The sequence below is a fragment of the Tupaia chinensis genome, unplaced genomic scaffold, assembly GCF_000334495.1.
Source record: "Tupaia chinensis unplaced genomic scaffold, TupChi_1.0 Scaffold145741_1, whole genome shotgun sequence".
Taxonomy (NCBI): domain Eukaryota; kingdom Metazoa; phylum Chordata; class Mammalia; order Scandentia; family Tupaiidae; genus Tupaia; species Tupaia belangeri.
In genome coordinates this window covers 18,234-45,879 of record NW_006205599.1, presented here as the reverse complement: position 1 = coordinate 45,879, position 27,646 = coordinate 18,234, and the positions used below count along the sequence as shown (strand labels likewise).

The window sequence follows — 27,646 nt, the reverse complement described above, 5'->3', positions numbered from 1 at the left end:
TTTGCTCTTGAACTCATGGTGAAATAAAAGCTTATAAAATTCTCGAGAGGGATTCATAGAGAGGGAAAGCCCTTATTTGCCATCCAGTCTGACCTTCTAGTTTTAAAGGAATTTACTGTGATAACCCAATATTATTGCAGACCTGCAATTAACTCAACTGTGGGCAAAACTATGGGAAAGACCTGGATGTCTTGACTTAGTAACCCTGGTTAAGTTGTACTTCTACCTCTTCCTAGCCCTGTAATGTTAAACAGGTTACATAAATGTTGTAAGCCTCAGTTTCTTCATCCATAAATAAGACTAGCACGAAGTCCATAGCAGGTGGTATACAGATCAAAGGTGGTCAGATGAGGGTAGTTCAAGGAGTTTGTGGATAAATGGAATTAAGGTATGAGTTTATTTTGGTGCAAAAATGTTTGAAACCCATGTGCAGTATTTTCATAGCATGCATTTTTCATAAACTTTTCAAGACTCCTTGTCTAGGTGCTAGTGCTAGCAAAAGTCAGTGCCCCTTTCCTCTGCCCACCCCCACTCCATTTTCCCTTTCTTCTCTGTCATCCCCTTTCTTAACTCTATGTAGAGAATCTTGCCAGCTTCCGTAATACAGAAGGTTCCCACCAATTGCTTCTCAGTTAGAGAGTTATTGAAGTTTACCACTTTCCATAGTTGTGACCTAATGGAGCCATAAACCCCACCTAAAGCAAGTATCACTTACATGTATATCCAATTAGAAAGGTTTGTGGGGGATGGGGAGTAAAAAAGAAAAAAAGAGCTTATGGGGGTGGGGTGGTCCACCGCCTGTAAAGCCTGAGTTTCTTGCACCAAGCACTTAGCATCTGGGGATGCTTGTTTCCAGTCAGGGCCCCAGTGCCAAGGGGTGCCCTTTTTAAATCAAGCCATGCAAGGGTTTACAAGTCATAGCTAAACGTGGAATAAACACTCTCCAATCGCCCAACAAGCCCAAAAAGCTCTGTAACTACACTACAGTGATAGGGCGAAGGGCTTCCTGCACGTTATCAGTGATCGCCTCTGGAATTACCCAGGTCTTACTGGACCAGATAACACCCAGACACTTGACCGACAAGCCTGGTCTTTGAACTTTGTCTATGTTGACCGCCCACCCATGTTTGTAGGTGTTCTATTGTTTGTGTGGTGGCTGTCTCTAGATCTACCAGAGAATCAGAAGTTAATAGTACATCTTCAATGTAATGAAACAGCCAAGCCATACAGTGGCCAGTGTAACCCATTTTAACAGGTCATCAGCTGTGACAAATGGTCAGACTGTGCAAATACCCTTGTGGAAGCACTTGGAAAATCCATTACCACCTTACCCAGGTAAAAGCAAATTGCTTTTTTGTTTTCTTGAACTAGGTTAGTGGAAAAGCAAGCATTAGCCAGGTCCAATACATAATGATGAGTCCCTAACTGTGCTGTATATCTGGCACTGCTGCATGCGAGGGGGGCATCTTATTCAGTTCGTGGTAGTTCACACTAATTATTCATGTTCTGTCCGGCTTCTTCATTGGTCAGACTGGCAAGTTAAAAGGGCTATGTCTCTACCTTTTCCAATTCATGGATTGCGCTGGTAATCTCATCATATCCTCCTGGTAACTGATATAGCTTGAGTGTAGGTGACACTACACTTTTCACTCCTCTTACCTGCAAATGAAATTCTCCAATGGAAGTACGTATGTGCATCCTCAATAAAATATCCACCCCTGTATATATATTCAGGGATCAGGGAGAGGTACACAGTGTATACCGAAGTGGGAAGATGCACAATTTCCAAGGGTGTAATATCACTTGAATGGTAATTGTCTTGCCCCCATAGCCATCTATGTAGGACACTTGTCCCAAAAACCTGTCTGGATTTCCATGCACAGGGTTACATTCGGCCTCCACACCAACAGGGCAAATACCCTCTGTACATTTACAGGTGACCAATGTATAATGAGTTCAACATGGCGTCTCTGATCCTTGTTTATCTCCGCTGTGCAGGCACTTCAGCCTGCCCCTTAACTGAAAGGAAGCAAAGCTTCTTCTCTCTTTTCTGGGATTGTATGTTTCTTGATAAAGTCCTGTAGCTAGAATGCCCTTGGCTGCTGAAGTCACACACTTTTTATTCTTTATGTTCTCCTGCTCTGGTTTCAGTTGTTTCCATAATGCCGGAAGAAATGCACTGGGTTTCTTACCTAGCACATCTCAACCTACCCCCACTGCCAGTAAATTTACCCACATCTGGAACAAGTGGTCCACTACTGGACTATCGTTTGTGTGGTCTGGGGCCTGGAGCCTGTGCTCAGCTGGTAACACACGGCATATTAAGACCTTCGGTTGTCTTCTAATTTCCGGTGTCTCAGTTTAACCTACCCTCCAGAGGACAGAACTTGTAAAACACCCCTCACATTGCTAAATCTAATGGTCCATTTCCGTTCTCTGTCTTAGTAACTGTCATACCCAATTGACATAGCTGATCAACTATTTTTCTTTTTGAAACACTTCTTTTGGATCCCAGCATAATTCGACTCTCCCATTTTGTTTCTCCTTCCCTGGCCAATCCTTTTCAATCTTCTGGCTCCTCTTCATCTTGCCAACTTCCTAATATTGGATTGTGTCACAGCACACTCTTGGATCTGCCTATCCACATTCATTTGAACCTTGACCTTACCTCAAATTACACATGAATTAAAAACTGAGCCTTTTTTTTTTTTTCCAAACCTGTGCCTTCTAGAGGCTTCCTCAATTCAGTTAAGGCAACTCTATCCTGCTAATTCTTCAGGCTGAACAGCCTGGATCACCTTTGAATTCTCTCTCTCTCCCTTTACATATACTGTCAATGTACCTGTCAGACCTACTCTTTAAGCAGCATCACCTCATGCTTTGATTATTGTATTAATAATCGGCTCCTAATGAGGGCTTCTACTGCCTCATGTGCCTTGGTCCCACTCCAGATGCCCAGGGAAATTTTATTTAGGTATGTCATGTGGAAATAATTCTTCTATTTAAAACCTATCTACCCTCATCTCACTTAGAGAAAAGAAATTCTTCCTGAGACTCACGAGGCCCTACAAGCCCCTCCCTGTAGCCCTGTTCTGTGAACACGTTCCCATCTGAGGTGTGTTCATTAGCCGTTGTTTTTATCCCCTTAGCCACATGGTTCATTTTCTCACTTCATGAAGGTCTTTACCTAAATGCTGCCTTCTTAGTGACACCTTTCCTGATGACTCTGTTGAAAACTTATAGCTCTCTTTCACCAATCCCTGGCCTCCTTCCCTGCTCTCTTTAGCTCATGTCATTATCTAAAATAATGTATTTTTATTTATTAATCTTGATTTTTATTTATCTCCTCAGCTAGAGTATATGTTTCACAAGGGGAGGATATTTGACCTGTGTAATATCCCCAGCATCTAAGACAGCACCTGGTACAATTTAGAAATTCAATAAATACTTAATGAAAGATTAAATGGAATTGAGGTCCACAGATTATTAGTTAAATTTCTCATTTCCCCAAACTGTTCTTCTATCTGATGCTATTGTTTTATGTGGCTAATTCAACTTCCTTGTCCATCACTTGACTGCCCAAATAGGTGGTGAAAGCACTGATGGTCAAGACTGTAGATTTTGGGACCAGCAGTTAGCATAATGGCTATGTCGCTGGACTCCCATGTAGTCAACCGCGGTTCGAGTCCCGGACGCGGTGGCTTAAACTCACGCCAGGCGCATGTGCATGCGTGCCCAAGATCCCGACAGGAGAATGGAGGAGAAGGGATTGCGGTGTGGCCATTCCCCCTGGGGGGTGATTTCTCGCTTTCTGTCTCTCTGTCTCTCTCTGTCTGTCTGGCGAGCGCACGCGCCCTACAGTGAAAATCTCTCCAAAAAAAAAAAAAAAGACTGTAGATCTTACCTCATACCACTTTGCAGTCTCTACTGTTGCAGCCATTATGAGAGGCACATAGAAGTGGCTTATCTCCTTCCAAGTTCCTCCATCATATGTTTTATCACACAAATATGAGTATCCATAAAAAAATAAGGCAACCTCCGTCTCTCTACAAAATCTCTAATATATTATAAATATTAGATTCCTAGCATATTTGCATTCATAGGCCGTTATACAATTATGGCTTACATCACCATATCTTCTATGCCTACACTTAAAGACAAGTATTGAGACTTTTTTAGAGAGGAATTAATTAGAAGATAACATGGTAAAAAGGAATTAACAGTAAACTGACTGTCTGACTGTCATAATTGTCATGGTATACAAGCTCAGCCTTTTTTTTTTTGAATAAAGAAGGGATTGTAGCATGGCCATCCCCTCTGTAGGGTGCTTTCTCACCTTCCCTCTCACCGTCTTTGTCTCTCTCTCTGGTGAGCACATGCACCCTAAGGCAAAAATCTCTTTAAAAAAAAAAAGTCTGAACTCTTTGGATCTCATTCATTTATATTTTGTATAAAATATTAGCATGCTATTATTCAAATAATTCAAGTTATGCAACTGCTAACAGCTCATTTCTTTTCCATATCCATCAAACAAAAAGTTAAGCTACTACACCCCAAATCTCCATCTTACATTTTTTTTTTGGACAGGTTTTTTCACTATAGGGCACATGCGCTCGCCAGACAGAAAGAGACATAGAGACAGAAAGCGAGAAATCACCCCCCAGGGGCGATGGTCATGCCCGCAATCCCTTCTCCTCCATTCTCCTCTCGGGATCTTGGGTACGCACACACACGCGCCCGGCGTGAGTTTTAAGCCACCAGGTCCGGGATACGAACCGCGGTTGACTATGTGGGAGTCCAGCGACATAGCCATCACGCTAACTGCTGGTTCCCTCTCTGTTGGTTTTTTCATCAGTACAATGAAGAGGTTGAACTAAAAATGAGGAGGCTGGATTAAAAAAGCTTTCAGAGAGAGAGAGAGAGAGAGAGAGAGCCCTTAATAAACATTGCAATCCACCCTCAGCTTCAGTCAGCCTGGATCATGAGCTTGTGTGTACCTAGCATACTCAGAGAGATCTCTGGATGTGAACCTGGAACCTTCCCATGTGGGTCAACTCACTGAACATAGCATTTTACTTTTACACCATCATCCTGCCTCTATCCTTTTGTTAATTTTTTATTCTAATCCTTTCTAAGGTTCTGGGTATGAGTTTAGGAAACTCTATCTTACATCTCCATGGTCAAATGCAGTGTCAAGTTCCAAGACCTTTTTATGTAAAGATAGAAGTCATTTTTTCAAGATACATTGGGTAGTTTAGGATAATATAGATAGCTTACCTGTTAGAAATACGAATCACAAGTATCATTAAAAAATTCCTAGGGGCCGGAAGGTGGTGTGGTGATTTGAACTCTGGACTCCCACATGGCCAAACATAGCTTGAGTGCCAGACCAGGTGGCTTTCTCATTTTCCCTCTCTCTCTCTGGTAAGCATGCATGTCCTATAGCAAATTAAAAAATGATAACAATAAATAAAATTAAATAATTCTTTAAAAAAAGTTCTAGTAGTCAACATTGTAACAGCAAAAGGAAACCTATGACATTTGTTTTCTTATTATGAGAGGGGTCTTCAAAAGTTTATGAAAAATGCTTATTATAAAAAAATACATGAATTTTTTTTTTTGCTCTAAAATAAGCATGCACTTACTTTATCTCAATAAAATTCATGGAGTTAATAAGGTATAAAATTGAGTTTTTAAAAAATATCTTTTAAAAATGTTTTTTAAAATTTTATTTATTTATTATTATTATTTATACATTCAATTGCTATACATCATTTAGATTGATATATGCCAGGTGAGTTGAGAATACTATACACGACATCATCAACAGGTAACAAACCATATCTGTGTAACACAAGTGTCTTACTTCTCTATTTTTCCCCAAATTTCCATTCCTGCACTCTTCCCCTCTCCCACTCTCCTTCCACTTTGTCTCTAGTGTCCATAACAATTTTCAATGCTTTTATGTCCTCCCGTCTTTCAGTCTCTACCACAGAGTCTAGATAGTCGATGTATGTTAAGAGGAACCATACAATATCTGTTTCATAGCCTGACTTGCTTCACTCAGCAATAAATCTTACATGTTCATCCACTTTCTATTACGTACCAGGGTCTTTTTTTTTTTTTTTAATGACTGAATAGTATTCCATGGAGTATATGTGCCACAGTTTTTCAATCCATTCATCTGTTTGTGGACATTTGGGTTGATTCCATGTCTTAGCAATCATGAATAATGCCACAATAAGTGCTTTTCCAAATGAGCATTCTCCTGTCCTTTGGATAGATACCCAGAAGTGGGATTGCTGGATCATATGGTAGGTTTATTTGAAGGTCTTTGAGGAACCTTTATATTGTTCTCCACAGTGGAGACTGCAGACCACCTCCTCCTGCATGCCTCTGAATGCTCAGATTTAAAAACTAGGAAAAAAAATGTATAATTCATCAGATGACCAGAAACCACTGCAGAGGTACAATATGAGAAACCAAGAAAATCTCTTTCTTCTAAGGGGAAAGAATAACTCCTCTTCCTTCACAGAGATTATGAGGGAACTCATGGAAATGTCAGATAAAGAATTTAAAATATTCATAGTGAAAAAACTAACAGAGATGCAAGAGAAGAGAGACAACGAAGCCCAGAAGATACAGGAGAAAAGAGACACTGAGTTCCAAGAGGTGAGGAAGTTCTTGCATGATCTGAAAGAGGAGATACACATCATAAAAAAGAATCAAACAGAATTGTTAGAGATGAAGGCTGTAATACAGGAAATCAAAATTTCTCTTGAAAATACCAAAAGCAGATTAAATAATGTAGAAGATCAAATCTCAGATGGAGAAGATAGAACCTCTGACCTAGAAAAATTCACCAAAAAGACTGAGAAAATAACCCTCCAATATGAGAATAATATATAAGTAATAGTAGATACCATTACATCTTGATTATCGGTATCCCAGAAGGTGAAGAAACTAATGAGGCCATTGATAATCCATTCTATGAAATCCTGGAAGAAAACTTTTCAAACCTAAAGAGACACTCAAATATCCAGACCCAGGAAATACAAAGGACCCCACATAGAATCAACCCAAGAAGATCTTCCCCCAAGCTCATCACAGCCACTTGGACTGAAACCACAGACAAAGACAAAATAGTGAAATTGGCAAGAGAGAAATGTCAAATTACTTTCAAAGGATGACCCATCAGGCTAACATTGGACTTCTCATCAGAAACAATGTGTGCAAGTAAAGAATGGGAAAATATATTAAAATAGTTAAGTGAAAAGCAATTTCAACTAAGAATACTATACCCAGCATGATTATCCTTCATCTGAGAAGAAAAGATAAGAACATTCTCAGATAAACAAAACCTGGAAGAATTTACCAACACCAGACCAGTTCTCCAAGAATTGATGAAGGGAGTGCTATACTAGGAAAACTAAAGTCCAACACACTGAAAGAAGTACAAAAATCAACCAAGGGAATGGCCAGCCTAATGGTAGGGACAAGTCTGGCATTGAATGTTAACTTTCAGAGTTTAAATGGAAAGATCAGACCATAGTATCACTGCAAATTTAGTAGAAGAGAGATTAATTACATGAGTCTGAAATAGTGAAACAGAATTTCACTAGACTAAACATTACCGATTTTCTTTGATACTTAGATTTCCATAATTACAAATTTTTGTCTTCTTTTGAACTGTTGATAAGTTCATCTACCTACTATTTGAAGTGAATCCAAACCTTCTTCCTGGCTTTAAGTTTTAAGCAAATTTCTCTTAACATTTTTTGATTTTGATCTATTAAAACTAAATCTGTTTTTCTTGAAATAAAAATGCATTAAAAATACCTATTAATACCTATTTTATGACTGCAGTAAGCTATACAGCCCCAGAGATTTGCTACTTTATAGTATGCTCATTTTACTCACTGAAGTTTATGCCTAAAGTCAGACATGTATTTATAAATATGTATATATCAGCTGTGGTTGTTATTGCAAGTTTTTTAATTAATTAAGATCTTTAGTGAATTAACAAAATGTGAAAAAGAAGACATGGAAAACAATTGTAGATACCAGAGACAGTGTAGAAGAAGAAAGGGAATTGGCAGTGGGTGAGAGGTAGGGAATCAAGGAGAAAAAAATAAGATATATAAGAAATAAGAAATAGAAAATGATTTGTTGATGATAATATGTGTGGTAATATCCTTTATTGAGCCAATATACAATGCATTCTGGATGGAAAAATCTCATTTTGTATACCATATTGATATACACTGAATGACTGTAAATAAATAAATAAATAAGTAAATAAAATTGCTGCCAAAGTGGGGGGAAGACTAACCTTATCTTCAGCCATGTGTGGCTAGAGGAAGCTGTGGACACATAGATCTGGAACATATATGTGTTAATTCAAGGTCCAGCCATTTCTAGGGCTAAAAGAGTTGTGATAGAAGAGAAGATCCAAGGAGAAAATGAAACAATAGCCAAATTGAGCTGCCGCTACTTCATTTTTAATTGCCAGAGGGCATGTGTACTTGTCAGAGAGACACAGACAGGCAGAGGGAAAAGGAGAAAGCACCTCCCAATGAAGTAGAATAACGCCACAATCTCTTCTCCTTTTTTTCTTCCTATTGGGATTTTGGGTACTCACATTCGTGCACTGGGAATGTTTTTGAAGCCGCCTGGGCCAGGACCCAACCGTAGTTGGTCATGTGGGATCCAGCTCCCTTAACCACTAGGGCACAGGGTCATCCTGAGCTACTTTTATGACTAATGATGACAGACATTTATTTGTCCCTTAGTATAAACAGAGACAGATACTTAGTACTTTACATGAAATAGTTCACTGAATTCTCCTAACAATCTTACAAGTAAGACCTCCCACCTTCCCTTCCCGATGACAATGGAAATAACCAAGCTCTACAGAAATGATAACTAATATGGCTTATTCTAAGCATGACTTTGAGAGACCAGGCTCTGAGGAGCACAAAGGTGCTTCCTGGGGTACTGAGATACAGCAGTTCTATCACTCAGTTCTGAGGGTGGGAGACACAGACAAGTTATAAATCAGAGTGAGGAGTCTCTTCATTGGCCCAAATCAAAAAGGTGGGACATCTGGAAGTGCGGGTTTGTAAGTAAGAGGTGAGCTTAGAAATGCTTTGATTAGTAGTTGTTTAAATATGCGAGTCTTTGTTTAACAGAGACTTGGAGTCAATAGAAAAGAACGTCTGAATTTAACTTACACGTAGATGGTAAGGCCTTGCTATCTGGTGATGCTAGGTCAGGATCAGGACATAGAAGCTGCCCGTGATCACTAGACCAGAGCAGTCTGTTACAGTAGAATTTATGTTTGTAGATGTGACTCTCCCAGACCCCTTGGAAAGCATCTTGATCTAGGAAGAATAGCAGAAATCTACCTCACAGATGAGAAAACGGAGACACAGAAGCCAAGTAACTTGCTATTATGATTAGGAGTATATTTTCTCAGGCAGTTATATACAAATGGTGCTGTGAGTAAAGCAGCTCAGTAATTTATCTGCTTCATTTTTCCAGGGCTATAGTGATGGCTGACTTGACCCCTCCTGGTTAGCCGCCTATGTTTACCCAACAGAGAGAGGGTTTCAGGGTCCCTGATCTGTGTTTTGCATTCTCCAGTAACTACTCTGGTCCACAATTTGATTTAGTAATATGTTAGGTCCCACCTTGTTAACTTTTATAAAAACCTTCTTCCAGTCCTAGACAGTTACTCAGCCCAAGTGGCAGCAGCTACAGGGAGATGGAAAGGTCTGACCTGTACATGAGCTTCCTGGGAACCAGATTTCAAGAAAGAACAGAGTCATTGGGTTGAAGGGACATGATTGAGGAATTACGTCTTGGAATTGTCATTGTCTGGAACAAGGCACAGTGTAAAAAGACAAACAAACATATGTCTTGGTTTCCTCCTTCCCATTCCTGTTTCATTTCTTCTTTTTAAAAATAATTTTCTATAGGATGTGTGCACTTGCCAGAGAGAGAGAGACAGACAGAAAAAGAGAGAAACTGAGAACCCCCCCACCCCCAAAACGGGAGATGGTCACAATCTTTTCCTCTGTTTTTCCAAACTGTTGGGATTTGGGGCAGGCACATACACCTGGTGAGTTTTCAAGTAGTCTGAGATTTGAACTGTGTAGTCAGCCATGTGGGTTCCGGCCATTGTAACCACCATGCCACTGGCTGACTCTGTTTCATTTCCTATCCTCCATTGCTCAGCCTTTTCTTCCTCTTTCTTTTCCTCTACCTTCCCTTCTTGACTTTTTTCTCCATCATCCATTTTCTGTTCTTTCTAAAAATGACTTTACTGTTGTCTCTTCTCCCTCTCCTTTTGTCCAAAAGTATATGTTCAAGCTGTTGACTTGCTCAGGGACTTGTGGAAGCAAATGTGTTAGCACTAACTGTAGGAAACAGACTACTTCTGAAGAAGTTTCCTTTATTAAAAAGAAAAAAAGGAAGAAGAGTTTAATCTAGAAACTTCTATAACTATTTTAGAAACCACAGACGACCCACTCTGATGTATAGACATTAGAGCTGGAAAAAGACTTTGAGGTTAGCAGTATAGCTCTCTGTCTTTCTGAGAGGGTGAAGGAGACACAGAAGAAATTGTGTGCCCAAGGGCACTTGGGATGGTGTGGGTGGCAGATAGGAGTGGCAGATGGAGCAACTGGACTTTCCCCAATCTTATAAGACTCACTGCTAGTCTAACCCCACTGCCACCCCAGGAAGTTGTAATTGCTCTTAGTCTGTTTGGGTCTATATGTAATCCATATGCTGCTTTGAAGGTGTCCAGGTATATTTACTCTCCAATAGTCGATGTCTAGCTCTGTACATGGGTGTGGGCCTGCCTCTTCTTTTTCAGGATGATTGCTATTTCACACCCAGGAAGCTGCACAGTTGGCTGGGATGCTGTCTCTGACCTGGAGAAAGGATATCCTTCCTACCATAGATGGGGTATCCTTTTAGTTTTTCTTGATAAATATCTTATTACCATGTTTTTAAACATTTCCTTCCTGCTTTCTCTTCATTCTGTCTTCCTCTTTAGCTTATCCTCTTTCTCTTCCTTCACTTTTTCACTTATGTCTTAGGTCCACAGTGGTACCCATGGGGCTTTGGAGCCAAAGAGCTAGCTCAATGAATACACACTGTTCATTCTATAGCTATAGAACTCAAAGAGCTTTGAAGGTGAACCAGTGTACTGACCTCCTAAACATGTGCTACCTCTTTTAATATTTATGATTTTTTACCTGTCAAGTGATCATCATCTCACAAGTGATAAAGGGATGTCCTCACAGATTGGGAAGCTTCACATAGCTTGTCCATGGCAGAGTGAGGGCTTTCTGACTCTAAGATACATTTTTAGAGTCTAAAAATATCCTGCTTTTCATGAGAAACAGCCTAAACCTTCTGTTTGGCCTTAAGGGATTTGAAGAAGTCTTAGACCTGTGGAGCCCCATTTTTTTTTTTGTGGGTGGATTTGGCCACCATCTTTGGGGAAATGGACACTTGTGGCATCAAGTTGACAGTGTAGGAAGAATTTTCTTGGGAGCCAAACTCTCCTGTTTGCCCTCCCATTGAGTTAGTTTCTAGGGCTGCCCTAACAAAGTACCACTAACTGGAGGCCTTAAAACAACAGAAATTTATTCTCTTACAGTTCTGGAGGCCAGAAATCTGAAATCAAGATATCAGCAAGGTTGGTTTCTACTGGAGAATGTTACCAAAATCCCAGAAGTCCCTTCTGATTTTTTTTTTTTTTTTTAAATTTGGTTGTTGTTTTTGTTGTTCACAGAAGCCCCTTCTTACTCTCCACCTTCTACTACTTCATCCCACCCCCGGTCCAGAGAAATGATGACTGTAAGAGTGATTACCCTTAAACAGGACTCAGAGTTTGCCGAGGAGGGGAAAATAGGAAGCAAGCCTCTCCTGCCAGGGCCCAGGGGACCGAGGTGTGAGGATAGGTGGCTGTAGATTCAGGGAGGAATGCCTTGAGCAGACAGCAGCATAGGGTAGAATGGAGGATGATTTTTATAAATGGTGGTACATTTTAGGGCAAATAAATATTTCGTTCCTTAGAAGAGAAATTAGGTAACAAGGGAAGAATAACAACCACTAAATGAGGAAGGCAAGAGAGTCAGAGGTGCAAAGATCCACTTTATTTACTGATTTTTTTACTTCCCAAGGTTTGCATGATTAAAGCCAAGGAGGAGGAAGGGATATGGGGGTGAGGGAAGAGGCTGGAAGACTGCAATGTGGTAGATCACCACAGGGAAAGGGTCTGAGGCCTAAGGAAGGGGTGTAAGGCTGGGCCTGGAGAGCAGGTGGTGATGCCTGCAGGCCTCTCGCTCTAATGATCCTTCCTATTGAAGCTCTTGATAAGGGGCGAGCTCAGGCTCTTATGGCGGACCTCACAGACAAAGTTGTCGTGACGGTCAAATGCTGTACTGGTCATCGTCAGGGTGCTGCTGAGGCTGTAGGTGCTGTCTTCGCTGCTCTGCTCCGTGACACTGTTCTGAATGCCATTCGTTTGGGTAACACCATCCACCTTCCACGTGACATCAATGTCTCTGGGGTAGAAGTTATTTATAAAGCATACGACAGTGGCAGATCCAGTAAGTTTCTCCTCTAGAAATGTCTGGAAGATGGCAGCAGTTGGCCGGGCATCATTACCTGAAAAAGGAAACACAGGATGGTGTTTAAGGACCAGAAGTTCTCTACTTAGGTGCATTGTTTGTGGATGATCACAGAGCACATTAGGACAGACATCATCCACAGAGGAGCATGCCTGCCCTGTAGAATCATGACTGGGAGGCCAATAAGCAGATTTATAATTTTGATGATTTTCAGTTTCTCCCTAGCTTCTTCCTATCCCTTATAAAATTCTAGGTGGTTTTGTTTGAACTCTTTGAAGTTATGCTGACACTCCTTTGTATGCTTGTTCTGACCTCGCCTTTCTTTTCTTCCCCTGTGTTCCCTGCCTCCTCAGTGATTCAGGCAGAGAGACGCAGACCACTTGTCTGACCCCCTTCAAGTTTGTAATTTAGAGCAGATCTTGGCCCCTTTATATGGAAGAAGATAGGGCAGAAGACTGGCAGTGGATGTTTCAGGGGAAACCTTTGTTGGCTTCCATTCCCCCTTTCCCCTCCAGGCCTGTGCTGTATTGATAGCGGGCTCCTCTGTCTTCCTTTGACTTGGCTTGGCCAAACCTACCCTGCAGAGAGGGCCCTAAGTGTGTCTGCATCTGGATGGGCATCACCTCCCACACCATCTGTGATCAGCAGTTCTCCTACCACTCACAGGACTTCAAAGTGAGACCAAGCCCCTGGTCTGATGGCCTGTAACCATACACAGCAATTTTAGTCAGACTGGGAGGGCTCAACTGTGATCTTGGCCACCTGTCTAGGTAGAATTGGCTAGTTTTGCTTCTGACCTTAAGCAGCTGCCAGATGGCCTCTTGGAAATCCCCCTCTGTGGGGATTTGAGCCCTTGGGTGGGAGAGCAATAGTTAAAATAGAAAATCAAGAATCTTTTGTTGGAAGAAGTCAAAAGAAATGTAAACAGATTTTTATAAAGTTATTATCAACATTAACCAAGAACTTTTAATGTTTGATGTTTTATTCTTTTTTAATCTTAGTTACTAATTTTTTCCTCAAAATGATTGTATAAAATAGTTTTGGCAGCAAAATAATGTGATCTCTTGAAATTAACAGGGGGAAACGTCTTACAAAGATACTCCTAATTGGGTGAGTCCTTGATAAGTTTAACTTTTCCATCTGGCATTAAAATATTGAACAATTGGTATATTTGATAGGGAAATTATCTCGAGATATCTTATTAGCTTTTAATAGAGTTTGAAACTCTTTAAAAATACTTGAAAAAACCCCTGTAATCATTTTAAAATAATTTAAAAACAGTTAAATTGTCTAAATAATTTTAAGTAGTTCTAACTTAGTTTTATAAGAACTTTAAAAGGGCCCTAAACTAGTCCTATCAAGTTTTGTAGACCAAAATAATCTTATTAAGCACATTCTTGAATTCAGCTAAGGTAATCAACAGCAACAACAAAAAATTATTAAACCATTTTAAAGGATAATATAAAAAGCCCAGATTAAAAAGTTTCTTTCATAGAAGTAAGGTATCAGAAAGTGTATTTATGTTAAGTATTTATTAATCGCATTTATATATGATTAGATATTTTGTACAACTGAAACATAATCCTACTCAGGCAGTTAAATTTTTGAAAACTAGAAACAAATCACAAATTTATCTTATTTATTTATTTTTAGTTAATGTATCTTTAATAGTATTTAATGTGAATTTAGTGAAGTGAGTTGAAGAAGACCTGAGTGGCCAGATCACTAACATTAAATTTTATTTTTGCTGGTGTGGATTTTACCCTAAAAAATTATATGTATTTCTTTCTTTTGGATTGAGCTCTTAATACTTAAATAAATTTGAAAAGAGGATATTGAAATAATTAAATATCACTGAAAAAATAGCTTTATGATTTTTCTGAAATTTCTGATGGATCAGTTTTCTGTTTCTCCTGTGTTAGCTCAGTGGTCACCGGATTGCGACTTTATTTCTGTTAGTGGTATTATTCGTATCACTGTGTATCAGGAAAAATGGCCCCAGCGGAGTTAAACGGGCTACCACGGGCCTGGTGTGGCCTTCAGTGGCTAGCACGCTGCTACATGAGCGCGTGGCATAGCACGTGTTATTCAGTCATGAATGAAGACCGCCATGAGGTCTACAAGACCATGCTAACCTGTGCCACAGCTTTCTTGGCGGCATAAAGATATGCCCAAGTAATAACCAAGAAAAATAAAATGAAAAAGTGTAATTTAAAAAATATTTTCTATTTTCCTACAGACCTGTGGCTATTAAAAATGCAATGATGTACTTTGTTACATTTAAAAAAGTTTCTTTGAAACTGAACTTTTGGTAACAACTGTCTTCCCACTATTTTAAGAAAAGATCATTTAAATTTTTTTTTTCTGAGAGGTTTTTGCTATAGGGTGCATATGCTCGCCAGAAAGACAGAGTCAGAGAGACAGAAAGCAAGAAATCACACCCCGAGGTGGATGGCCACGTTACAATCCCTTCTCCTCTATTCTCTCGGGATCTTGGACATGCACACACATGTGCCCAGCGTGAGTTTAAGCCACCGGGTCTGGGACTCAAACTACCGTCAACTACATGGGAGTCCAGTGACATAGCCATTATGCCAACTCCTGATCCCAGAGATCATTTTAAGTTTAGTCTACAGTGGAAACTGGATTTTTTTTAAAAAAGAGTTATCTGTCAAAGCCTAACTCTTAAAGAGTCTCTCATTTTGACAGTTTATCGTTCATTTTAGACTCTAAAAATTATATTACTGCTGATTCTCAAGTAAGCACCCTCTTCTTCATGGCAAACAGGTATACTTTTCTAACTTACTGTTTTTTTTTTTGTGCATGCTATTGACTTTTGTAGTTGTCTTATAAAATAATTCATTAAACAAAAGACAGAAAACAGATTAAAACATGTATTTCTCAGTTTTCTACATCATATATAATGAGCCAAATCGAAACTCTATTTGGCAAAACTAAATGACAATTAATTTACTTATGCTCTTGGGAGTTTCTAGGATTCCTTTTTCATCTACGCTAATTTTTTTTCCTTTTGAGCCATTCAATTTCCAGCAATTTAATCTTTTTACCTCTAAATGTGTTTCTGACGCTGAATCTAACTTTTGCAACTGATGAGAAACCTGAAATTCACCCATCTCCACAAAACTACTTAAACCTCTAGAAGTCAACACAGTACCAGCAATCAGACACAGATTTTGGGGGATAGTAATAGAGAAATGACTTACGTTTTATCTCCAGTCGTGTCCCTTGGCCGAAGGTGATCCACAGTATTAGCTTAGTCACTTCCCTCCTAACAAAAACCTCTTTGTGCTGCTAATAGGCACTAGACTGACTGGTACAGAGAAAATCTAGTAATTTAGATGCTATATCAACTGACTAGCTCTTTACTCTTTCTTGAGATAAACAGATTTGCTGTCCCTTCCTTATCTGATTTTTCAGAAGAATCCTATAATCTTCAGGGTTGATCTCAACTCATGTATCAAAGCTGAAAACTCCCAAATTTTACAACCATATGAGAAAAAGAATTAGAAAAGTGCACTTACATTTGATCTCCCTCTTGGTCCCCTGGCCGAAAGTGAACCATAGTGAGGGCTCTAGCATACCTCTCCCAACAGGAGATAGGCTCGTTCATAGAAAAATCCAGCTACTTATTCTTCCTCCCATTCTCTGCATACCCCTAACCCTGTCTATTTCTCAGCTTTGAAGTTGACCATTATTGGGCGTTCTGTTGTGTAGTTTTGTGTCACCAGGAATGGTTCGCTTATTCAAAATACCACAGATTCACACAAATGACACAACTGGATGAAATCCCCACAAATAATTGAGCAAAGTGTACTTACATTTGCTGACTAGTCTGGTCTTTTTTGGCAGAAAGTGAGTTATACTGATTCATCTTAACCTCCCTTTACCAAAACCTTCCTGAAAGATCATAAAGCCTCCTTCTCCAATTAAGTTATTTTGACCTAGATACCTTAAACATTAGCCATTATCTAGCCTCCTGTGGAACAGTTTTCCCTGTTCTGTACCTAACCTGAGAATGAAATTGGTTATATTCCTGACATTCAGAAATCTAACCAAGAAAAACATACAAAAAAGAACAGAAAGCAAACCAATGAGAAACAGTGAAGAAACAGTGGAAAGTGATACTTACGTTTGATTTCTATCCTGGTCCCCAAGCCGAAAGTATACACACAGTGGTTCTCCTTAACCTTCCTCTGTACAAAAACTGAGTTTCCCTTTCTGACCATTGTCAAGGTTCTGTCTAAAACCTGCCATGTTCCTCAGCAAATTTCCAAAACTATCACTTAGGCAAGTTATTCTCACCAAATGACCAAGTCTTGCTCTTCATAGAAAACATGCAATCAATTTTTAATTTTGCTTACAGATTTTTTCTTTGCCCTGGTTTTGAAGAGTCAACTTATAGATGGTATTATAGACACAGGGATCATAAAGACAGAAAACCGAGGAAGGATAGTTCGGATTTTACTCACGTTTGATTTCCAGCCTGGTCCCTGGGCCGAACGTCCACCACAGTGATAGTTCTCCACTGCCTCGCTGTACAAAAACCCTTCTCACCAAAGAGGAACAGAGCCCTGGGCCAGCCTCTGAAGCTCATCCCCTTTTCAAGCAGATGTCAAAGCCCTGAGGCTTCTCTCACAGAAAATGTTAGTTTGCACAGGTGAGATCTGAAATACTAAAAGACAATATATTTATGTCTGAGGCCTAACGGTCCATTTCTTTAACAACCTATCACATCTGGACTGCCTATTATTTATTTTTCAAGAAAGTGGGCTGAATGCAAATTGCAACTGAACAAATGTTTAATCATTTCTACTTCTTAAAAATTTTTCCTAGGATAAGGGTGGGGGACTTTTGCAAATAGTGAACTCTGTTTATTTTGATTATAGAACTCATCAGTTTCTCTCGGTTAATAATAATTACAGAATGTCTTTTTATCAGAACATCTCCTTTGTTATGATGTTTCCAAAAAATCAGAATAAACGTGTATGAAGTCATGGAAATGAATTTAATTATGGAAGACCCATGAAACAGAAAGATCGACAGAGCACTAGAAACTAGACCTTTCTAGTCAATTAGTTTGTTGTCACAGGATGGGTAGAACTCAAGTCCTGCTGAGCTAAACCAGGTACATACTGTCTCTTGAGCTACCATGGACTTGTGGCATGCCATGGTGTTTTCACAGGCCTCTCATCCAGGATATTGAAGACCTTGTTTTATTTCAAGTCTAGCTTCATTTATTGCAGCCTGTTTTCCTCCTAACTTTCCATTCCCACCCCCTTCTATATATTGTTCCCACTACTTCTAAACTTTTTACAGTTCTTCCATGGCCTCCAGGTTTTACTAAACACTTTTTCTGCTTGGAAGCACCTTTGCCCACCTGGGTTACCTTGTGAATAGCTAATTGTCTTTCAAAAGACAACTGAAGAATTTTCTCTCAGATTGTCTCCAAGCTGGTGACCCAACTTTTCAGAGAACAGAAGCAGGTCACTGGGCCCAGAAGGCATAATTGCCCTTATATGTTGTTAGATTCCCTCTACTTTACTGTGTAGACTGTAAGTTATTTGATGTTTTGTTTGCCTTGTATTTGGGAGGCCTATGCCAGCATCTTCACTTGGCAAATGCTCAAGAAACATTTGCAAAATAAACAAAACAAAACAAAACCCAACAACAACCAAATGATGAATAATTGAAAATCAATAATAGATGAGTGATGATACATTATAATAGATTAAAGACTTATACTGACTATCACGATAACAAATTTTACAAGATAAATTATAACTGTAATTTCAAAGATTAGGGGTAGGTTTATTTGATTCTGTTACTGGGAGCTTGCTAGTTGCTTCAAATAATAGAATCAAAATATGAGAAAAGATAAGAATATGAGGAAGAAAAAGACTCTAGTTGAAGGTGAAGAGGAGAGAAATTGGCAAGTGTGCAAAATTAAGTGTGCAAAACAGCTCACTGAGAACATAGTCAACATGGATCCTTAAAAGGATAAGTGATTTTTTTTTTTCTTAAATCAATCACACAATTTCACTTCTACTGAGCACCGACATAGTGCCAGACAATGCACATGGGTCATTACTTTTAATTATCACCAAGATTCTGTAACTAGAAACTAATTATCCTCTATTTTTGTAGATGTGAAAATGTGAGTGCAGAGAGATTGAATAATTGGCTTATGGAAGTATGTGGAAGAGCTGGAATCTGAACTTAGAAACCATGCACTGTACTGTAGATTAGCCTGAGAGCAGTCACCCAATGGAAGCACCAGAAAACAACACTGGGAAGGGAGAAAAAGGAAAACTCCTAGACTCTTCTATGGTCATGAAGGAGTGGATAAGCCTGCTCGTGTGTACGTATGACCATGCATGAGAGTGATGTTTAAAAGGTGAAAAAAATAGAAAGTAAATGAAATCCTTGTCAATAGGAGTTTGGTGAAACTTATTTTGATATAGCTTTACAATGGAACATAAAGCAATTGATAAGAGAATGAAGTAGGTTTCTATGTAGTTATATGGAAAATATCCATAAAAATGCAGGGCATTAAACAGGGTGTATGGAGTGATATCATGACCCCATTTAAACTGATTATATATGTATGAAAGGTCTTCAACAAATTCATGGAAAAACATACTGTTGAGAAAACTATGCATGGATTTCAAAAGTTTTTTGCATCAAAATAAACTTGTATTTTAATATCATTTTTTTGTGAACGTCTTGAAGTTCTCTTCTATATAAATACAAGTTAATTCTTAAAAGAACACATGAGCAGTGTTTGCTAAGTGTCTCCTGGGATTACAGAGGAGGAAAGATAACATTTGCCTTTTTACTATTCTGTATATTGTAGATTATTATTATTTTTTAAATCATGTGAGTGTATTTTATGGTTTTTAGAAAGTTGTGCTCATTTATAAAAAAGTAAACTCTGACATTGCCTATTTCATTCTCAATATTTCTATGCGATATATAAATAGAATTTTAAAAAGATACATGCATGAATTTTCTTCATCATTAAATACTTTTCTATAATCTTTAAATTGAGTTAATAATTTTCCTGGTTTTGCTACAAATATATGCAATGTTGGGGGTGGAAAAAATGACTACCTGTATGGGGTATATGTTCCTAAGTAAGAGAATTGGAGCTCTAATATATTACAACCGTGTGACTGTCATAAAGCAATATTTATAACTAATAAGAGGTGGTTACAATAAGAACTATTGTGGCAGAAACTATTTTATTGATTATACACAGTAGTGAGCTGTAGGAATGGTGTGGCCATGTTTATTGTAACATAAATGTGTCACTGAGAAGTGTTTAAGGTCCTTAATGTACAGGCAGAGTGTTATCTGAAGGCAAAGGATGTCTCAGAAACATCGCGAGGCTCCAGCAGTATCTGCCATTCTACAAAGTATTCATAATGGACATTGATAAAATTGATTTCCTAAGGAAGGACAACATATTCCTCGGACAATCAGAGAAGTTTGTGGATTTAATGTAGAAGAGGGATGGAAACAGCCTTTTTGAAAGCATTCCAACGAGATTTTCACTGAAGCCATTTCCCATTTGACCCCCAAGCAAAGTTAGATTCTCAGAATAAATTCTAACCTGCTTGTAAAAGAGAGAGAATGAGAGAAAGAGAAGAGAGAGGACACCTAAATGCCTGGGAATTATCCTGAAAACGATCGATAAGCTGTTTTAGCAACATTTCTCAGGTCTCACATTTCACTCAGGTCTCACTTTGCTTTTTACTTGACATAATTAGCTAGCTTATTTAGAGAGGTTCCCCGCACTTCAGTGACATACAGTAAAATCATCCAGCGTGTCAAGGACACAATGGCACAATTCTGCCCTCTGCAAGGACTGAGGGATCCTTACCTGGCTGTGGAATATTTGAGTCTGATATCCACCTTCAAATTTGTTGTTCACTCAGGTCTCACTTTGCTTTTTACTTGACATAATTAGCTAGCTTATTTAGAGAGGTTCCCCGCACTTCAGTGACATACAGTAAAATCATCCAGCGTGTCAAGGACACAATGGCACAATTCTGCCCTCTGCAAGGACTGAGGGATCCTTACCTGGCTGTGGAATATTTGAGTCTGATATCCACCTTCAAATTTGTTGATCAATATATTATTTTTCCCTGCTCATCAGTCCTGCTGACGTCCAAAGTAGGTGTTTGTTTTTGCTTTAGTGTGACTCCTCCTCAGGATCATGTCACTGATTTTTGCTTGATGCTAGTTGTTACCTCACAAGAAGAGGGGGCAATTCTGTATCTTCCTCCACTGCTGCTTAGGACCTGATCAATCTTCATTCTTCTGGCGAGAGTGTCACTAGTGGATCTGCGCAGAATCCCAAGAGGCAAGGCTGGCACCATCAGCCAAGAAGGAGGGAGAAAGAAAGAGGCCACTTGAGAAAGAGCTGCTTCTCTGCTGCTTCGGTATCCTGTGTTTTCGCTCATCTTGGAAGGACGTGCTGGCTGAAGCAGAACCCAGTGCCCAGCCATTGCAAACACGTGGTCCATAAACACGACCTGTGATCCTGATTCCTCTCTGAAAAACATAGACGCTCATTTTGTCTCGAGAGGACTCTAGGCTGTATGTCTTGACTTTAGTGAGGGAGAAAACAGCAGCCACAGGTCAGGGTTTACTACTCTGGGGGAGGCTCAGCCACCGAGATTTACATATTCAATGCTGTGGTTTCCTGCTTCTTTGACACAAGATGAGCCTTAGAGTTTCCTACCCTCCTCCAGTCTAGCTGCCAGCTTGGCTCCCAGGTCTAGTTCCTTTCTTATCTTACGGTAGAGAAACTCACCATGGACAGCTGCTGTGATTAGGTTAGTTGTGAAATCCATCAATGTGGCTTTATTCTTCTTTCTTTTTTAAACTCATTTTTTCCCCATGAATGAGAGAGAGAGAGAGAGAAAGAGAGAGAGAGAGAGAGAGAGAGAGAGAGAGAGAGAGAGAGATACCTCCAGTAGGGTTCTTTTTTAAATTTTTTTTTAAATTTTTATTTTTGGAGAGGTTTTTCGCTATAGGGCATGTGCACTCGCCAGACAGACAGAGAGAGACATAGAAACAGAAAGCGAGAAATCACCCCCCAGGGGGGATGGTCACGCCGCAATCCCTTCTCCTCCATTCTCCTCTCGGGATCTTGGGCACGCACGCACATGCGCCCGGCGTGAGTTTTAAGCCACCGGGTCCGGGACGTGAACCGCGGTCGACTACGTGAGAGTCCAGCGACAAAGCCATTACGCTAATTGCTGGTTCCCTTACCTCCAGTAGGGTTTTGATGCCCAGCTCTACCCAGCCTCAGTCAACCCTGGATCATGGGCCATGCCCAGCATATTCAGAGAAGCCTCTGGATGGGAACCCATTACCTTCCCATGTGGATGAGCCTTGCAGAGTGTCAAGCTTTATCTCTGTGTAATCATCCAGCTTCTCTTTCTTGTTCATATTCCCCAGATGCCTTGGTAATCCTAGATGAAGCTTACAACTCCAAGCCTAAGAAGGACAGAAAAGAGGGCTGTCCAATAAGAACAAATAACCAGGATAAAATAAAGAATATGGATGATTTTGTTCAATATAATGTATCTAGTCTCCATTCTCTCAAAATCCTCATTGCAATAATGGAAGAAATATAAAAGGAGGATAAGTTTATTTCATGGTTGGGGAATCATGAAAGATCCTATTATAAGAGAGAGCATTTTTTAAAAACTGCAAATGAGGACCAGCAGATGGCATAGCAGTTACATTGTTGGACTTCCACGTGGCTAACCATGGTTCTAGTCCCAGGCCCAGTGGCTTGAACCTCTCACCAGGTGCACGTGTATGCATGCCCAAGATCCCAGGAGGAGAATGGAAGAGAAGGGTTTGTGGTGTAGCCATCCCCCTGAGGAGTGATTTCTCGCTGCTTTCTCTCTCACTGTCTTTGTTTCTTTCTCTCCAGCAAGCACGCGTGCCCTAAGGCAAAAACTTCTACCAAAAAAAAAAAAAAAAAGAAAAGAAAAGAAAAGAAAAAAGCAAACTGTGAATGTTAAAAATTATGTGATTGAACTGATGAAGAAACTGGATCTAGAAATTTCTGTTCCATTGCAAAAGTAGGAGGAGCCCTCAAAGGAGCCAGTTCTAGTTTTTCCTACAGAATCCTGCAAAAACCATGCTTCAGAGTCATTAGAGCTGGGGATGGTGGCACAGTGGGCAGTGGACGTGGGATAATACCTGGGCCACCCCTGCTGGTTACAGAGAGCTTGGTCCTCATGCTTCAGGTCATGCGAATAGTGTCTGAAATAAAAAGGGCTAAGATGATCAGGTATTCAATTGCTATGAGATAAAATAAACTTCCAAACCACTAGAAGAAAACAATAATAGATAAAGAAAACTAAGCCAATCCAACAAAATTCCAGAAAAAAGAATAAACAATAGACTATTTTGCATTATTATAGGAATGAAAAATAAACTTAAAACCAAGTCCAAATATAATAGTCACAAACGAATCAACTGTTAAATTATCTAAAACTTGCAAATGAAAATAAGATGAAAAGATGACTATGTCCTTTTAAGGTCATTTGAATCACTATGGAAATAAAGTTTGTTTGATTTCTATTTACCTAGTGATTAAAACCTAGATTAAAGCTGATATGAAATGAGAAATACTTTTTATCTAGTAGATGAAGATAATCTCAGTACTTATGGTTTTATTGCTCTGTAGGATATTAACATGTTTTGCATCTTATTTAGCACTCTTTACCTTTTTTTGTTTATTTTAAAAAATAGTCATAGGGTACATAAACTCACTAGAGAGAGACAGAGAAACAGAGAGATAGAGAGGTAGAAAGCAACTCCCTACAGGGAGTTGTAGGTCACACTGCAATCCCTTCTGCTACTTTTCTCCAGCCTATTGGGACTTGGGGCACAAATGCACATGTGCCCAGTGTATTTTTCAAGATACTGGGGCAGAGATTCGAACTGCACTTGGTCATGTGGATCTGACTCCTTAACCACTGAGCTGTGGGCTAGTTCCTATTTAGCAGTCTATTCATGCATTGATTGTGTGTGTGTGTGTGTGTGTGTGTGTACATGCACATAGAGGTGTGTGTACATAATGCACATGTATATGTATGGGTGCACACATACACACACACATACACACACACACACACACGCACACACACACCAGCAAATGACAAGGTTGGTTCAAAGGAGAATATACATATTCACTGAGGAGTTTGTCAAGACCTGTCTCCTCGAAAAGAACCTAATCCAAGAGGGTTTTCACATAAAATTTTTGGTTTTTTTAAAAGCCAGTAATTCCTATGTCAAGATAACATACTATATGTGAGACGCTTTTTAACTCATATCTTGAACTGCCATAATCGGATACTATAACTGGACTAGTAAATTCCACAAACGGAACCTAGAATCACAGATTGCAGATGTTCACTTTTTATTCTTTAGATTCTAAATCTAATACTTTCATGACCTTTCAAAAAATTTAAAAAAATTTATGATTTCTTATTTACATTCAATTATTGTACATCTCTATAGTGTGCGATATGGTTTTTCAAAGTGTGCATGCAAATGACAACAGTCAAATCAAGGCTATTACCATATTCATTATTTTCAACAGAGAATTTTACATTCTTATGCCTTTTAAGTGTTTTTTTTTTTTTATATCTTCTTTTTTTTTTGGAGAGATTTTCGCTATAGGGCATGTGTGCTCGCCAGACAGACAGAGAGAGACAGAGAGACAGAAAGCGAGAAATCACCCCCCAGGGGGGATGGTCACGCCGCAATCCCTTCTCCTCCATTCTCCTCTAGGGATTTTGGGCATGTACACACACGCGCCTGGCGTGAGTTTTAAGTCACCGGGTCCGGGATGCGAACCGCGGTTGACTACGTGGGAGTCCAGTGACATAGCCATTACGCTAACTGCTGGTTCCCTTAAGTGTTTTTTTATGACCTTCTTAAGTGAAGTGAAGAATCAGCCTTTGTAACTGTGTAGTTGAGATTTCGGAGAAATACATCACGTGGACAGACAGGTACTGAAAGAAATAACAGAACCTCAAAGGAGTTTATCCAAATATATGATAGATATTCCAGCCACATCAACAGGGGGGCAGAACTAAAATCTCAAGACAGCCACACACGATTTGCTGCTGGCTCATCTGTACTAAGATACCATAACATATCTTTCCTTTTAAAAAATGTATTTATTTATATATTTCATTGTTGTACATCTCCCTAGCACACAAAATAGTTTTTCAAAACATGCATTGCATTATCACCAAATCAAGAACATTACCATATACATCTTTTTAAAAATAATTATTTTATTCAACTTTATTTATTATCATTATTTTTTAATTTGACTGGAGAAAGATAGAGAAAGAGAGGGAAAATGAGAAAACAAGCCGCTAGGTCTGAGACTCAAACCACAGTTGGCCATGTGGGAGTCTATCACCATGCCATCTGCCAGCCTACCATATACATCTTTTCCATTGGAGAATTTTACATTCCTGTCTGTCAAGTACTTCCTCCCTAAGCTCCACCCTCCTACCTCCACTACCCACTGCCCTTTACCTATAGTGTCTGATATCTACACTTGTCTTCCCTACCATTATATCTTCATGACTATCAATTTTTGTCATTGAGTACAATCAGTATATATTGAGCAGGGCCATACAGTGTTTGTCTTTCCTAGTCTGCCTTATTCACTTAGCATTAAATCTTCTATATTATCCACTGTGTTTCAAATAACAGGGTCTCATTGTTTCTTATGGCAGAGGGAGGTGGAGACTAAAAGGTATGTTATGGGGGCCAACAGGTGGCATGTTGGTTAAAAGCTCACATACCCTTTAGAAAATTTAAAATAATAATAATAAATACAATTAAAAAATAATTATTTAGTTTTAAATTCCATTTGTTTTTTATTATTTTTTAATTTGACCAGAGAGAGACAGAGAGAGAAAGGGAAAGTGAGAAAGCAAGTTGCCAGATCCAGGACTCAAACCACAGTTGGCCATGTGAACCCAAAACCTTTAACCATCAAGCCCCCTGCCAGTTCCAATAAGAAATAAAATTAAATAATTCTTTTTAAAATTATTTTATATCATTTTATTAATTTATTTATTTATATTGTAATTTTGACCAGAGAGGGGGGGAGAGAGAGAGAGAGAGAGAGAGCAAGCAAGCCACCAGGTCTGGAACTTGAACCACGGTCCGCCATGTGGGAGTTCAGCGCCCTTAACCACCATGCCACCTGCTGACCCTGAAATTAAATAATTCTTTAAAAAAGAAAGATATGTATTGAAAAGATGTGGCACATGTACATGACAGATCTTTCAATAATATCCTCCACCTCCCTCATCATTTCTTAGATTTCAGGGGTGCCACATGAAGGATTCCTGTGCCACACTCACCATTGTGCCCTTAGTGACTAACAAGTGCCAGGCATATGGTTGGTATTCAATAAATATTTACTGTATAAATGAATGAAATGAAGAAGGATCTCTCTGGCATTTTCTCATGGTCATCCTGGGTAGTTTCTGAAGCCCTGAAAGCTGATTTTGATGGTGGTGCCCTTATCTGGAATAATCTCTTGTTACAATTGACTTCTGGCTTTTTGACATTAGGCTGAATAGAAAAGAGACTTCCTTGGAGGAGTGTTTTAGGCTTGTGGACTGTTTGACCTGGCAGGCACAAATGGTGTCTAGCTCCGTTCATTACAAATGGGAGGAAGGTGGGCCCCCATATGAGGAGCTGATCCATTCAAGGCTCCCTGGCTGAGGAAGGCTGGACTGGATGTAGAACCAGGTATCTTGCCTTCCAGTTAATGTACTTCCATTACATTTCCCGAGGTGCTAGGAACAATCTTTGTAAACAGAGAAAGTTCTTTGTACAGTTGCCATATGGCGTTCTCCCAGCAAATCAAGAGGGGACATGCTAATAATGCATTTTCTGAAATCCAATGAAAGAACGGAAATAACCGTGTGCAGTGTGAGCCTGTGTCTCTTCCTTCAGCATGATGGCTGTTGTAGGACCCTCGGTCAGGGTGCCAAGCATCACTTTTAAAGCTGAAAAGAGCCTTAATTACTTGAATTGTATAACTAAGGAAACCAAGTCTCCCTCTACAAACCTGAGTTCCCAGGGGTACAGCCAGAGTCTACACTCTTCCTCATAAGTCCTAGTCAATGACTTCCACTAATGATACTATCTAAGCCAGCCTGGAGAATGCATCATTTTGGAACTGGAGTAATAATTAGAAATTATTTTTCATTTGACTATAGTGTCAACCAGTCATAGAGGGTGGGTTTCTGCTCCATGTGGTTCCTTAGACACACAGGCAAGCAGAGGCCATGTTCCACATGGGACTTCCATGGTGAGCTTCAGGACTGTTGACATGGGGGAAAATGCATCACAGACTCATTATCTTTGAATCAGGTTAGACTTTCAGACTAGAATGGAAGCTTTCAGTGTGAGGAGCTTTACACACACACACACACACACACACACACACACACACACACATTTTGCATTGCTGCCAAAGAGATTTGGCAGTGTAAGGAGAGGGTGAAAACTGAGTGGGCATAAACTGTCCAAGTGCATCATGCAATCACTCTGTTACTATATTTATCAATTTCCTTTTATCCTGTCTTGCATCGTGATACTTTGTGACCATATTCTAATATTCCTACTGGAAAGCGAGCAACTTGAAGGGAGTGACCTTCTCCAGGTAGCTCTATATTCGCTATTATGCCTTGATACTGATTACTTGACGTTTTCTCTTCAAACTACATTTGATAAGTATATGTATTTGGGAGTAAGTCACATTGAATCTACCTGGATATATAATTTATTTAGGAAAGTATTAAAATTAAAAATTTATTTATTGAGCTGACCCCACGGCCTAATGGTTAAGGGAGCCAGATCCCATAAAACTGTGTTTGAATTCTAGCCTCGGTGGGTTGAAA

General features: G+C 39.5%; 1 gene segment (V, D, J or C); it reads right to left on the bottom strand.

Moving 5' to 3' along the window:
- Nucleotides 1-12,151: 12,151 nt before the first annotated feature.
- On the bottom strand, nucleotides 12,152-16,937 carry LOC102503246 (Ig kappa chain C region, A allele-like). The segment is given in 2 exon segments: nucleotides 12,152-12,687; nucleotides 16,801-16,937. Coding segments are annotated over 2 exon segments (420 nt in total).
- Nucleotides 16,938-27,646: the final 10,709 nt, after the last annotated feature.